Raw genomic sequence first — 15,717 nt, 5'->3', positions numbered from 1 at the left:
TTTCACTACTATTTACCAGAGGCATTTTAAACACTTTATATGTATTAATTACATTGATCCTCAAAATAAACATGAGTACTATTATTACCCTCTCATTACAGATGAGGATTGAGCCACAGAAAGGTAAGCAACTTGCCTACAGTCAGAGATAATAAGCAGAAGGCTGGGAATTGAGTCTAGAGCTCTTAACTACTTTGCTGCAACAGTACAAGGATGGACAAATACAGACTGGTAAATGTTGAGGCTCACTGCCCAGAAAACATCCAAGGAGACAGAGCACAACATGAGTGTGGATCTCAGAAAAGAGATCAGGGCTGCATTTATAAAACTGCAGGTTGGAAGCATGAGGTAGAATGAGGACACTCTGGAAGACAGCGCTGAGGGAGGAGTTAATAGACAGAATCATGAGGAACACCAATATTTAAGATAAAGTTGACAATTTAATTCAAATTGATAATGAAGTAAAGTGGTGTATTTATACTACACACACACACATATATAGTACATTACAAATCAAAATATATGCTAGTTCTACCTACTCTGTGGGAACTAGAACTACAACGACTACAGGTTTATGGTAACATCCGTTTTGTTTGTTTGCTTTATTTATTTAATTTTTGGCGGTGCTGGGTCTTCATGGCTATGCAGGCTTTTCTCTAGTTGTGGCAAGCAGGGGCTGCTCTCTCTAGTTGTGCTGCATAAGCTTTTCACTGCGGTGGCTTCTCTTGTTGCAGAGCACCAGCTCCAGATCAGTGGGCTTCAGTAGTTGCAGTTCCCAGGCTCTAAAGCACAGGTTCAACAGCTGTGGCCCAGGGCATGCGGGCTACTCCTGGACCAGGAATCAAACCCATGTCTCCTGCATTGGCAGGTGGATTCTTTACCACTGAGCCACCAGGGAAGCCCTGGTAGCATCTGTTTTTAATGTACTGTTGGTCATAGCTAAGTTTTTCATCTAACTCTTTAGGCAGGAACACCACCTCTAACACCATTCCAATGGGAGGAAATGATGTGCTCTAAATCTGAGTTCAGAAATGCTTCCCAAGGAATACACAGTTATGAAAAGAATGATGGCCTGAACAGATGACCATATTTCAATAATTCTAAGGTGCACAATGTTTTTACATTTGTGTATCATTAGAACTGGGACAGGTCTTACACAGTTTAATTGCCAGCATTATTTTCTTTCTTAGAGGTACATAAAATACGGTGCATCTTACTACTGATGGCATCTTAAAACACAATGAAATACATATTTTAGAATACATCCAATTCTCCACATGAGTATACACACTGGCGTAGTCAAAGGAAAGCCTTCTGCCTTCCAGGGGTTTACAATCTAATAGAAAGAATATGATTAACAATATGATATAAATGCCAATAGTATGCACTATGAAGTGATAAAAGGAGTGGCAAGGCTAAAGAACTGAAGGTACTTAACTGGTGGGAAATATGAGTAGCCAAATCAAAGCAACTTAAGGCAGTATGTCCAAAGCACAGTTTTAACTGAAATAGGTAAAATGTGATGTAAGAACAACAGAAAGGTAGGAAATCAATGATATCTCAGCAAAGGCAAAGGAAGAAGATGAATAATGTGAGGTTATGGTGACATCACTCTTGTCTTAGAACCAGCAACTACCTGCTAGTTTAAGTAAAGCACTGCTTGAAGATAACTAATCAAAGGGGAAAGATTTTTTTAATCTTCTATCTCTCTCTCCTTTAAACGCCTGTGGTAGTTTTAAAATCTACAAATTATTTGATACTCCTCCCTTCAAGAACTGAACTTAATTAATTCCCTTCTCTTTGCCAGTAGGTTAGACTCAGTGACTTGATTCTAACTAACAGAATATGATGGAAGTGACAGTGGGTGACTTCTGAGTGCTGTGTACTAAGTCACTTCAGTTGTGTCTGACTCTGTGATCCTATGGACTATAGCCCACCAGGCTCCTCTGTCCATGGGATTCTCCAGGTAAAAATACTGGAGTGGGTTGCCATGTCCTCCTCCAGAGGATCTTCCCCACCCAGGGACTGAACCCAAGTCTATTGCGTCTCCTGCGTTGGGAAGAAGCTTCCTTTTTTTTTTTATGCTTACTTGCTTTATTAATCACCATATGTTGCCCTATTTTTATTTTTATTGGAGGCTAATTTACAATATTGTGGGTTTTGCCATACATTCACATGAATCAGCCATGGGTGTACACGTGTGAGGGAAGATCAGGATGGGGAACACATGTACACCCATGGCAAGGAGGTTCTTTACCACTAGTGCCATCTGGGAAGCCCTGTGACTTCTGAGACCAGGTCATAAAAAACCTCCTTCTTGCTTCCTTGCTCCTCCTTCCCTCCCCTCTTTCTGGGGGAAGCCAAATGCCGTGCAATGCAGTCACCCAAGTAACCACATGGAAAGGTCCCTGCGGTAAGCAACCGAGGCTCCCTGCAGGCCTTTCTGCCTATATATAGCCGAGTGTGTGAGCTACCTGGACGCAGAGCCTCCAGCCCCAGTCAAGCCTTCAGATACAGCGGCGCCAGCTGCCATCTCAGGAGAGACCTCTGGGCCAAAACTACTAAGCCACTTCCAGACAACCAACCACAGAAACTGTGAGAGGGCAAATTTTACTGTGCTGTCACCAAGTTTTGAGGTAATCTGCTACGCAACAACACATAACTAATACAACCCAATAGGACTGTGTGTCTCTAAAACATTTATCCTTTTTTAAACTTATTTTATTGAGGTGTGATCTGCAATATTTTGCTAAGTTATGCTGCACAACAAAGTGATTCCGTTACATATATACATACACACACACATATATTCTTATTCACATTCTCTTCCATTACGGTTTTAAAGTGTTTTTTTCTTGTGTGTTTGTTTTCTGGCTGTGCTGTTCTTCGCTGCTGCACAAACGAGCTTTCTCATCACTGTGCTGGCTTCTCTTGCTGCAGAGCGCAGGCTCCAGGGAGGGGCTCAGTAGTCGTGGCACACGGGCTTAGCTGCTCCGCAGCAGGTAGGATCTTCTCAGGCCAGGGATCAAACCCGTGTCCCCTGCATCGGCAGAAGCGTTCTTAACCACTGGACCATCAGGAAAGCCCTCCATTGTGGTTTATCACAGGATACTGAACACAGCTAGTTCCCTATACTATACAGTAGGATCCTGCTGTTTATCCCCTAAAACACTATCTTAACTTCTAACAGTATACAGTATACACCAATGGCCAGTACAGAGAAAATTTCTAGAAAGCTGTTCTCTTCATCTTTACATGTAAAGATGTACACGTGTAAGATGTACACGTACAGTAAGGCTTACCTCAGTGAACTACATAGTTAAGTACCTGTTTTTGTTTATTATTTGTTAGGAGAGTCTTGCCAGTGCTTATGCTTATAAGCATAAGCAGTTGTCCAAAAATAAAGTGATTATATCTTGAATAAGAGTTCAGTTACTGGAGCAGAGTTAAAAAAGAAAAATATTGATATGATCCAATTAAAAGATGGAATGAGGAATAACAGATACAACAATCAAAAATAACTCCAGAATGACAACTGTATAAGGTGGAAACAGCAGTTATGTGGTACCCTTGGAAGTACTAGAGTACAAAACTTGCTTGAAGAAACACAGTACAGAGCAGGAAAGCATAACAGTAACACCCAGAATTTACTTCATTATTAAGGAAAAAAGGACAAGCCACCTGATTAACAAAGGATTAGCTTTACATGTGTTTCTCAAACTGTTCTCCAGACTATTGGTTCTCATTAAAACATGATAGTTATTCTTTAGGGAAGAGAGAAAAAAAAGAAAAAACCTTTTACATACCACAGTCCTATTTTTTAAGGCTTCAGAGTGCTAATATGCATTATAAATCTATGTGACCTCAGAAAACTTAAAATACTTGCAGCATATTAATATGCCATGACTACAGTTGGGGAAACACCAATTTGGGCAGGCAGCTAGGTAGATGGGTAGATTAACAGGAAATTTTAAAAAAAGATAAATGCAATGAAATGATCTCACCTGAAAAAGTGTGTGACTGACTACCAGCTATGACTCGGTAGAGCTTCTTAAAGCAAAATAAACTGTTAGATAAGCTACCAAAAGCAACAACAGCTGCACCAGATGTCAGGGAAAATGAAGATGGAAAAAACGTGATAGGAAAAAACCAGAAGAAACAATTTCCCTTTGCACAGGCCACCGTTCAGAATGCCTCCCATCCCCTCAGCTCCTAACAGCTGGGGTGAAGGGTGAGCACTCTGCCAACTAGAAGGCAAGTGGGTAGCTGAAGAGGTGGTCTGGCCCCAAACCCTCTATCAACAGTAATGGTAACTTACAACCTATCAGATCTTCTTTCCTGGGAAACAGAATACATTGAGAGTCCTTAGTGGAGGTGGAAGCAGAGACACAGACACAAAGGAACCAGAGATGAAACAGCTGAGTGAAGAGCAGAGGATTAGGTGGGTCAGCTCTGGCAGTTTAGTGCCTTGTGCAGAAAAGGAACGCCTTCCTTTGGTAGAAACTCTAAGCTAGCATGTTACTGTTCAACCTGAACAACCTTCTGTGGTGGCCCAGCTGGAGCAGCCAGACGACACCTGTCAGCCATGTTCAGTGACCCACCCAGAAAGGAGAGGGGAAGGAAAGGGAATGGGCAGGAGCAACACGGTCTCTGGCTTTAACAAGGAGCATCTAGTTTAAATTCACTGGAATGAGGTTTTCATACATCAAACATGTTTTTATATCAGTGGCCAGAGCCTCCCCATCCCACGAGGAATGGAGCCAGGTTGTTCCAGTAAGGAAACACTTCCCCAGGGGAGTCAGGTTCTCCCAGGGGGCTAGGTTTTCACGGCCTCCCCAGCAGTTTCTTTGAACGCACACATGCAGACACATGCCCACACTCCCGCCGGCTCACACTCAACATACACAGTAAGTGCCACCACCATACCACCCGCTCCCGCTTCCCACCCCCAGGAGTAAGCGCAACAGGAATCAGGCCTCTGGGAACCGCTGGACACTGCAGGTGTTAATGAGCACACACACGCGTGCTTCACCAAGCGTGTGTGCTCCAGTGGGTTTCTGCAGGAGGGGCTCTCCATGCTGTCCAGGGATGCTGCGTGGCCGTGTTTGCTCACAAGCTCTCCTCCAGGTTAGTCCGGCCCACAGTGTAAATACTGCCCCCTCCTGAGGGGTGTCCTTATGCTACACAGTCTGGACAGCTACACATTGCCCTGAAGTAGGGTATATGGCCAACAAACTCTTCCCACTGAGGAGGCAGCGAGGTCATCTGGTCACGAAAGCTAGCCAATATCCACACTCCTAACAGTGTTCAGCATTCACAAGGCCCATCTGAACCTGAGGTGCTTCTGTCAGGCCTGGCCCTCAAGGTTCACATTTCTGTTCCACTTTTGCCTAATACGTGAGAATGACTTGGAAGACTTCCTGTTCCTTGTCCTAAACCCTTACAGTAAATCATATGTATAACTAGTCTAAAATCAGGGCATGACCCACGGCTTCTACTTCTGATGCAAAAGCCCAAGACAAATAAGCAGTAAAGATTCCTCAAATACCAAGTGATCTATGAATTAGAGGTCGTATCATTTTGTAACGTAACCATATAAGGAAACAGTCCACAGTGAGGTATGCTGCTGACACACTGGCAGATTTTACCAAATAGAAACAATTTTACACTGGCACCAACAGGTCACCTTACCCAAAAACCTCTTACACAGTATTAGCAGTTCTATTGACCTAGTTACCTAATATACAGACCCATATTACGTCTTACATTACTTGCCAAACCAACAAGTAATATGAATCATAATTCCAAACAAAATCCAGTCTAGTATATATATTTTGTATTTCAGCATGTTTGAGTTATTTGTGGCCAAATGTTCATTAAAGTGACTTAAGCAAACTTCAGCATTTTCTCTTTATTCTTTAAAAAAAAAACTCAAATTCTATTAGGCAAGAAACTAAGCACATGCCAACAAGCTCCCCAATCACACTCAGAGAGGACAAGCAGAGCTACAAATACGGAATAATTGCCAAGCTATCAATAATTAATGACCACTTAACTATGATTCAAGAGGAATTCCTGGTTGTCGAAAAGCCCTGTGATAATGCTGATGAAAAGCATTATCAGAAACTGATTATCTCAGACAATGGTGCATTGTTTGAGGGTATGTATGTGTGTGTGTGTGTGATGAAGTTCACAGCTGGGTTACACTAATGACTCACTTAAACACCTGAATTTTCTGCTATCTTAACCTTCAAATCAACTGCAAAAGAAACTGCCAAGAGGAGATAGTAGAAGAGCACAAAACTCCTCAAAGAATTTGGCATATACAGCTTATTTTACTACTTAATTTTTTATGATTATTGAAATTTGAACATGATGTCAAAGAGTCAAAACCAATTTTAAAAGCAAAGGGTCCTTACTAAATCCACAGTAATATTCAACATACACTGGTTTTTAGAAGGGCACAAGCCATATTCTTGTACATGTGTGTGTGTGTGTTTACAGGAACTGGCACGTCTCTGTTCACTATTACACAGAATTGCTGCAGGACGTGACAGTGATTACTGTCTCACTTTTTTAAAACTTTTGGCCTAAACAATAAATCAAAGTTCAGAAAATAACTGATGTATTTATTTCTTGATTTCGATTACATTTTTGTTGTGAATTGGTTCTGTTACTCTAGTTACCTTGCAATAAAACACTGGCAGAGAACATATTGGACTGAAATTACCTGACTCTATCACTGCTGAATAAATAATACATTTGACCTGTTCACATTTCACCGTGAAAGATCCACACCTTTAGAGATTACACTCTAAGCTTTGAAAGCAAAATGAGTCAGAAATCACATTCCTAAGAGCAGCCAGTTTGGAACAGAAGATGTTTATCCTACACCGAGTCACCCTTGCCATGGCAAACTTCTCTACCAGTTCATTTTGTTTAAAACAATTGAAATGGGTAGGATGTGCAATGATAAAAATTCTCCAAGGCATTTATCAAGCAGATTATCTCTGAAACTACACCTTGACTTAGAGCCTCTGAGTGGGAGTTTGGCCTTCTGTGTTAATCCGTACACTTATTTCCCATTTTCTCTTGACTCTATTTTTTCTTTTTTACTCTAACCCATAGAATAAGTTAACCTAACAGATGTAATTTTATTTATGTTTATATGACTGCTAGAAACACTACTGACATGTCACACTATTACATAAGAAAAACTGCTCATTTCAGTGAGTTCCTCTCCTACCCTTCCATCCCCACCCACCCACCTCTTTCATTAAATCTCTGAGGAAAACCTCTGGGTCCAGGGCTGGGATTTTTCTTTTCCATAGGCTAGGTCTATTTGACCTTTTACTAATGATACTGAAAACTTTTTTAAAGACTGTTAGTGTATGTAGAGCTTCCAATTACAAGAATACAAAGCAACTCCTTTTTTTAAAAAATATTTCAAGACAAATTGTATTTCCCATAAAAGACAGGGAGTCCTTGGAAGTCACAATGCATAAATACTTCTAATAATAGAGCAAATTAATGTCAAGGCAGCCAATAGTGGAAAAAGTCTCAATGCAGCCATCCCTGTCAGAGGGCATCTGTATGAGCGGCTCGGGGAAGTGGCATTTGCAGGAAGGCACTACAACTGTGTTCAAAAGAAAATCATTAGGCCTCAGCCGTTAATCCCCTCCCCCATCCTCTTCCTCTGGATCCTTCAAGGCAATTAACCAGTAGAAGGTGCTATTCTGCACCCATCTAATTCACACCAACCTGCATCCTTGGCCCAGAGCTGGTTTAACCCAGCTGAACTCTTATCAGCCTATTCCCTGTCCAGTGTTCCAAGAAGCCTCTACATTAGCCCCCGAAGCAGAAAACCAGATCTTTTCTTATAACCCCTATTTACAAACCAATACACAGTGATAGCTCACTAGCTATCAAACCTTCAGACCACGAATACATCAAAACATAACACACTTTGCTAACTATTAACCTCAAATACAATCTTTATTATCTTAACTGAGACAATCTACTTCTACCTAGAAAAGATGACCCTGGTCACAGTCACTACAGTAACAGTCGACTGAACAAATCACTGTCCCCAGCAAAGTCAGGGGCAATGAGGAATTCAAACGCTGACTATAAGGCCACGACATATAATAAGGGATTTTATCTTTACAGACACAAAAAAGAGAGAGCAGTTGAAACCAGGGCTGCAAAGGAAAGAAAGGGCGGTGGGTAAGAGGCGTCTCTGAACATGTTTTTGAGTGTCCTTTAGTTTCCGACATACTCTTCTCCCTCTTACAAGGCTGCAATAAAAAAAAAAGAAAAAAAAAAGGCCAGACAGGAGATAGGTGAGAGAAAGCTGAAGAAGAAAAGCACCCACCCTTCCCCCATCTCCTCTCCCCTCTCCCCAAAAGAGCTGTGTTTGTCTGTGCAAACCTAGTCCCAAATACGGGAGAGAGAGAATGAATGTGTGTATGGAAGAACAATGAGCCCTCTGCCTGGTATTGTGTCTGTGTGTGTGTATGTGTGTGTGTGTGTCTGCCTCTTTTCCCTTCGACCTCAGCAACAACAGGGAGAGCTGGAAGCCAGCTTTCTATCCAGCCCAGGCCAACGAAATCAAAACTGGTTTATAATTTACGGTGGAATTAACTCAGCAACCAGATTCAGGAAAGGCAACAGCTACTCAAAGATGATTTTATTACTGTCTAGATCCGTCCTCTCTCCCCTCCCCCAACAGACTGAGTCGAAAGACACCAGTGTACACCAGACAAAAAGGTCTCACTTTAAATGGAAAGTAATTATCAAAATTGTTTCAAATCTTAAACATAGGACTGCATTAATCTTGTGTTACAATGTTTGTTTTGCAATTCACTGTGAGTTACCCTTTTACTAGTTATCTTTCTAGTGTTTAAAAAACTGCTTTGGAGAAAGCTATTTCAGGATTCATACAAAACTACTTTCTAAATGTACCTCAAAATAGTAACACATACTGAAACATTTAAAGCGCCCAGTTTCTCAAGGACACATTCTGCTTAAATCAATGTTTGAAGTCTGTAATCCAGAAAAATTGTAAGCAAACCTTGGAAAAGAGGCAGAGGAAAATGACAATTCAACAATGAATCATTTTGTTTTCCTTTCAACAACTTCTCAAACAAACCAGTTTCAAAGCAAAGGAAACCTGCAGTGCTTTCCCCCTCCCTACACACACGCACAATCTATGTAAAACTACTTTTTCTTCTTTCCAAAAGCTTAAAAAAAAAAAAACTACTACTACTACTAATAAACATGAAAGCCACTCTCCTTCAGAGAGACAAACTACAACAGGATAAGAATCTTTTTCTACTGCAAGTGAATTTTAGTTTTAAAATTCAAGCAGCACGCAGAGCAGAGAACTAGAGATTTCAAACACAAAGAATCTTCCCCTAATGGGATAATGATATTTTAAGTCCTCCTACCCCTCACGACCCCCCAAATCCTCAAACATTCAAGAAATTCGCAGTTTCGGTCCTGGACTTCCTCCCTCCTCGCCCCCGCCCCCCAGTTCAGCCCACGATTTTAGTCACATGAAAGAGTTTAACCTCAGACAAGTCAAAACAGAGCAAGACCGAGGAGCAAAGAAAGAGCCGGGGTCAGCAGGCGAAAGAGACAGTTACCTGGCCGGCACAGGGTCGAGAGGCCCCGGCCCTTGATTCCCGCCTGCCCCGCCATGCGCGGCCCCCACCCGGGACCCCGGCTTCCAAGCCGACTCCTCGGGCCCGCCCCACCCCCGCGCCCAAGACGAGGGGCCACAACTGCAGGCAGACGCCGCGCGCGGGCCACTCGGAGACTCACCTCCCCCGGATGCGCTACACCATCAATGGAGGTGTGTTCGGCCGGCTCCCGGGAAAGTGGGGGGACGGGGCTGCAGGCCCGCGGGGCTGGGGCCGCCGGACTCGGGCCGAGGGCGGGCCGGCCACGGGAACAGAGCCAGGGGCTACGGGGGCTTCCCTCCCGTGACCTTTCGTGCGGGCCCCACCAGCCTCTGCGCTCGGCCAGTCCTTCAGGAGCGAGAGCCCAGGCTCATGTCTGGTTTAGTTTTTCTGAGGGCGAGGGGGCTCCCGGAGGATGATGGTGATTTTTTTTTTTTTTTTTTTCTTTTCCTCTCAACTAGGAGAGAAAACGAGGCAGAGACAATGTGGGAGGCGAACGAGGGGAGACGAGCGGGGAGGCAGAGGCGGGAGCTAGACCCGAGCCGGGCGAGCGTCTCGGGCGTGCGGGAGGAAGAGGAGGCTGGGAGCGCGGGGGGCGGCTCGCGAGCGTCTGTGGGAGCAGCGGCGCCTCGGCGATGGTGGCCGAGCCGCTGCGGGGCTGCTGCACCGACCCACCGCCCACTCCGCGCTCGGGCCCGGCCCACCTCGCAGTATCGCGCCCTGCCATTGGCGCGACCTGGAGTGACGCGCAAGGTGGCCTCGCCAATGGGAGGCGGAGGGCGGGGAGAGGGGCGGGACTTCTTTGAGCTTTCTCTCTCTCTCTCTCTCTCTCTCTCTCTCTCTCTCTCTCTCTCTCTCTCTCTCTCTCTCTCTCTCTCTCTTTTTTTTTTTTTTTTTTTAATTTCTAATAAAATGAGCAGGAGAGAAGGAGGGGAGCGGCCGAGCCCCTGCGACGCGGCGGCCAGGCTCGAGCGCGCGCTCCAGGCGACGGCTGGGCCGTGGGCTGATCTCCCCGCTGGCTGCGTCTTTGTGCGGGTCCCGGGCCGCGGCGCGCAGCGGGCAGGTCCCAGGGGCCGGGATGGCCGGAGTCCAGTTGCTCCTGTTATTACCAGGGTCACGGTTTGCTTTTTCAGCCACTTAAAACGCAAATTCATATCCCTGCGAGATCTGGAGTGGGTTCGAAAGATTCGCTCCAAGACTCGAAATTCTGATGCGCATTTACGTCTTCAGAATAAGTCTTTGGCAAAAGACTATTTAGAAGAAAAAAGAAATTGGTAGATTGCACTGCTAATATGAAAAAAAAAATTATAAAAATAGCAAGCCTGAAAAGAAAGTCTCATCAAGGAAAAAGAAGGGACACAGACACAGATTTCGGAAAGCGAGGAGTGTACACAACTCTATGCCGTAAGTTTGAAAAATAAAATCTAAAAACAGGAAAAAAAATCCAAGTATCACCTTTTCTTTGAGAAATATTGTGTCCCACTTTCCCAAAACCTGATAATCACAGGGTCTCCACTGCTATAAGGGAATTGTGGGGCAGGCCAAATGTTCAGATTCCATTTTATATAATTTATAGGATTGAGGGGTTTGGAATTTTTAATTATGATTAGCAGTTTTTGAAATGCATATCATGCTTATTGAGTATTGAGTTCTTTCACAGACCCTGGCAAGAATCCAGGGTGAATCATCAACCTATTGTTGGTTTGTTAGTACACTGAAATGCTTATTGGTCCTTATATCATACACTCTTCCTGAAGGAGCTCAGATCTGTATATAATAGAATAATTAAGGGATAGAACATAGCACAAAATAATTCACTCATCACTTTCAAATAAACTGATAATTTTCTCTTTGCAATATCTATTCAGATTGCAATTTCCACATCCAACAGTTTAAAAAATAATAGGACTAATAGATACTATTTGATGGTGACCCCAGACATCTAAAATCAAATGTGTCTTTACCACTACCTTTCAGAGTAACTTTCAGCAGGAAAATTCCTTTCTGCTGCAATTCCAGCTATGAAATGGGGAAACTAGTTAATACCACCATATCTCTAATAATGTGAGAACTGAATTTTACAACATCATAAATTTGATAAACAGTTCTCAACCACCTAGATACAGATGGAACTATTCCACATCAGTTTGGAAATGATGAAAAGTAAAGTGCATTAGTTAGATGGCTTCGCTTGCCATCAAAGTCTACATTTACAGAAGCACTATTTCTAATAAATGTTCAGCTCTGTAGTGGAGGAATGGACAGTGGTTCTAAGAGGATACCCAGAGGATCCTGCAGGGCCATTCAGCAGGGAAGAGAGAGGTTCTCGAAATCTGAGAGGGACTGACATTATTTTCACTTCTTTTTTTTTAAATGTAGATTTAAAAGTCTTGAAATTCCACATTGTTATAAAGCATAATATTATTGTATTGGGCCAAAAATTAGCCAACGAGACCTGTTTAACTGTAACAATCCCATTCAAGAATTGTAGTCCAGCCATAAAGTCACAGAATACAGGCTTCCTTCCAAGGAACTTAGAGACTGATAAGGTAATAACAATACACTGTAATAAGAACAACGATTAAACCACTCTTTGAAAGCTTATTACATTCCAAGCACCAGGCAAAGCATGTTGCTTTCTTAGCCTTCTTAGTCCTGACAGCAGTTCATGAAGTGTATTATTAGTATCTCCATTTTAAAGGTCAAGAAACTGGGGCTTAGGAAAGTTAAATAACTTGCTCAAGGTGAAAGAGTTCAAATATCTAGTAGGTTATTTTTCCCACGATGAAATTAGAAAAAGTTTCCTTATTTTCTTTTTGTAAGGCTTTAGAATGTAGGGATCACTTCTCTGAACCTGATAACATCAAGAAGGACTTTTGTTAGTTATTTTATATATCTTACTATGAGTAGAGGTGATTTAATTTGTATACAGAAGTCAAATCAGATATAATACTATTATTTAAAAGAAGCCAGGAGAAAAAGAGGTTATTTAATAAATGGTGTTGAGTAATCAGATAGCTCTATGAATAAACAAAAACAACTCAGAAAAACAGAATTTTTAAAATTAGATTTCTGTTATTCCTAAACCTCTTTCCCTAAATTATAAATGGATATTTTTTTAATGTAAAAGTTGAAACCACTAAACCACTATTTCTTAGGTTGAGTTTACTTGTGTTTATTATTGTCTTCTATAACCTACATATAGGTTATGCTCATTTTTTGTATATGTCAGATATTTTGTTATTTTTTAAAATGAAACAATAAAAGTATTAAAGGAATACTAAAACTTTTTCCAGTCATAAATTGGAGAAGTTCTTTCTAAGCATGAAAGGAAGCCCAGAGGTCATAAAGAAAAAATATCAATAAATTTTGCTGCATAAATATTTTATGTCACTATAAAGCATAAAAAATACCATAGCACTGCAAGAAACAAGCTAACAGGGGAAATATTTTCAACACTATGCAACAGGGCTAACTTCCTGAATACGAACAGCTTGTTCAAATTTGTAAGAAAAAAAAAATCAATGGAAAAACATTGATATACATTCGTGCTCATACACAAAATATTGTGTTTGAGCAAAAAAAAGTCACAGAAAAAAATGTGTTCAGTAAACATATACTCAAAATGAAATAAAAGCAAATTAAAATCACCTGTTAGGAATTTTTTCTAACTTCAAAAATATTGATGAGAATGTGGGGAAACAGGCCCTCTGATGCAATGTTGGTAAAAATGTAATCATTCCATTTTTTAGAACACAATTTGGCACAATCTATGAAAATGATAAATATCCATACCCTTTGATACAGTGACTCTGCTTCTAGAAAGCCATTCTACAAATAATTTTTCACAAATGTACAAAAATATATATAAAAGACTCGCAACATTATTTATAATGGTGAAAACCAAAAAAAAGCCCAACACCCATCAACAAAAAATGTTTAAATGAATTATGATACAAACATACAATGAAATACCTTACAACTTTCAAAAAGAATGTAGTAAATCTGACAACTAATAAAGAATAGTAGCCACGATTCAGAGTTAAATGAAAAAAGCCAATCACAGAACAATTATGTAAAGTATAATTCCATTTGTAGTCTAAAAATAACCATTTTGTATCTGCTTCAAAACATCTAGAAACTTGTCCACCCGGAAACATATCCACCAGGCATGGAAGGAAAATGAGGCAGGAAGAGGAGATTGACTTTTGACTTCATTCAACTCTGTTCTGTTTGATTTTTTTTCTTTTTATATCAAACATGTATAATTTTTAAAGAATTCAAATTATTTGAACATATGGCCAGTAACTAGCCTTCATAATTCACCAGAAGTACTCAAGCTTTAGAACAAGTAAATTATTTTCCCCTAAAATGCCTTAAGCAAAACTGGGGTACTTTATCCAGTCTGGTAACAAACTGAAGCTCATTTCTAGGCATTTTCTTTGAATATGCCTTTCAAGTTTATGTCGTACAGATACCAGCCAATAATGAGCTTCAGCTACCCCCACACACACATCATTGTACTTTTTAGGTCCATCCACCAGCAGTAATGGCTACTTACTCCTTTCTCATTGCAGCCCCTCTTTCTGCAGGCATTCAGCACTCACCTTACATACCCACAGTGGGTTTGTACTTTATTATCTCTTGTGAACCAGACTTGCTCCCTCTCCAGCCTCCTTCCTCAGGACAAGAAACCCATGGTAGCCTTTGAAAGTCCCCCCACTGAGATGGAGCAGTGGGTGATTACTGGAGGCTTATTGCAAATTGCTGGAAGCACATGTCGTGCGTGCAGACACATACAAAAATGAAACAGATTTTCCTCCCAAAAAAGGATCAAAATCAGAAACCTCTTTCCTTTGTTTGGACATGGCTTATCGTGGGCAGCAATTAAGGTTCTCAATTTAACTCCTGACTTGATGAATTTTCTTTCAACCAGAGTGAGTACAAGTGGAGCTTGCTCCTCTCTGAGTCACACTCAGCCAGCCAATAGCACAGCATGCTGTCCGAAGGCTCGAGGATTCCTTTTGGGTGAGATCTAAACCCCAAATCTGACTTCTGACCACGTGTGGTGATTGAAAAGTCACACAGGGCTTTGTGAAAGAATGAAGGGGAGGAGATGCTGATTTTCATTGTCTTGGCCCAATTCCAAGTTTGATCATTAGCTATCCTCCTCCTTTGTCTGCCTGCCGTCTCAGGGAGATGTGCTATTCCACACTTCCTGTTATAAACAGCTGTCCACTGTTAACTGAGAGAGCCAAAGAGCCAGTGGATTCCACCCTGGGGAAAGCTGCATTTCAAGATTAACATTTCCTCTGCATCTATTGGTAAATTCCTTAGGTTTACCATGGAGGGAAGGTGTAATTTTTTAGGGAGAATAAGGTCAGAATAATGGGGACTTGAAAATTATCTGCAAACCCTATTTTGTCTAAATGGTGAACAAAGAAAGCTGGCGTGGATCACAAAGGGGCCCTTGGAAGGAGGAGGCCAAAGAAAATATATTTTTGATCCTACCACATTATTTGGGTTATGAGAATTTAATCTTATAACATTGATGTGGCAGTCACTATTAGCCACCCAAATGCATTGTCTTTTCAATCCAAGGCGTATATACACACAGAGGAAACAGGCAAGTAACTCACAATCCTGCAAAATTCACCCTCGGTCATCCAGCTTTGGTGTCTAATTTGTACATCTCTGAGTCAGTCACTTTAATGCCTCTCTCTCTTTGACACTTAAGGCATCTTAATTTCAAAATATCCACATTCGTGATCCTCTCAGCCCCAAATGTCTCCTAGTACTCCAACTTCCAGAGTAAATTCTTCTTTGCTTACTTTTTCATCTTGAGAGCATTTTAACTTGGAAGCATTCAGAATGTCCTTCAATAAGCAAATGAGGGGCTTCCCTGGTGGTCCAGAGGTTAAGAATCCACCTTGCAATGCAGAGGATGGGTTGCCATCTCCTTCTTCAGGGTATCTTCCCAACCCAGGGATTGAACCAGGGTCCCCTGCATTGCAGGCAGATTCTTCACCTTCTG

At 41.7% G+C, this 15,717-nt stretch overlaps 2 protein-coding genes across 4 annotated transcripts in view; one reads left to right on the top strand and one right to left on the bottom strand.

Moving 5' to 3' along the window:
* The window catches only part of RERE (arginine-glutamic acid dipeptide repeats), a 408,498-nt gene extending 398,190 nt beyond the window's left edge, over positions 1-10,308 (bottom strand). For 2 of the 3 annotated variants that reach the window (XM_061160480.1, XM_061160484.1), the window contains exon 1: positions 9,826-10,308. The gene's annotated coding sequence lies outside the window, so the exon portion shown is untranslated. The remainder of the gene's footprint in view (positions 1-9,825) is intronic. The other variant, XM_061160483.1, reaches the window with a different exon arrangement.
* Positions 5,962-15,717, top strand: part of LOC133068841 (uncharacterized) — a 46,408-nt gene continuing 36,652 nt past the window's right edge. Inside the window, exons 1-2 of the mRNA XM_061159779.1 lie at positions 5,962-6,160; positions 9,578-9,856. Of these exons, the coding sequence (XP_061015762.1) occupies positions 5,962-6,160; positions 9,578-9,856 (478 nt within the window). The remainder of the gene's footprint in view (positions 6,161-9,577; positions 9,857-15,717) is intronic.

Source organism: Dama dama, chromosome 14 (genome assembly GCF_033118175.1).
Source record: "Dama dama isolate Ldn47 chromosome 14, ASM3311817v1, whole genome shotgun sequence".
NCBI lineage: Eukaryota > Metazoa > Chordata > Mammalia > Artiodactyla > Cervidae > Dama > Dama dama.
Note: the sequence above shows the minus strand (reverse complement) of the source record. Positions and strands in the feature narration are given on the sequence as shown.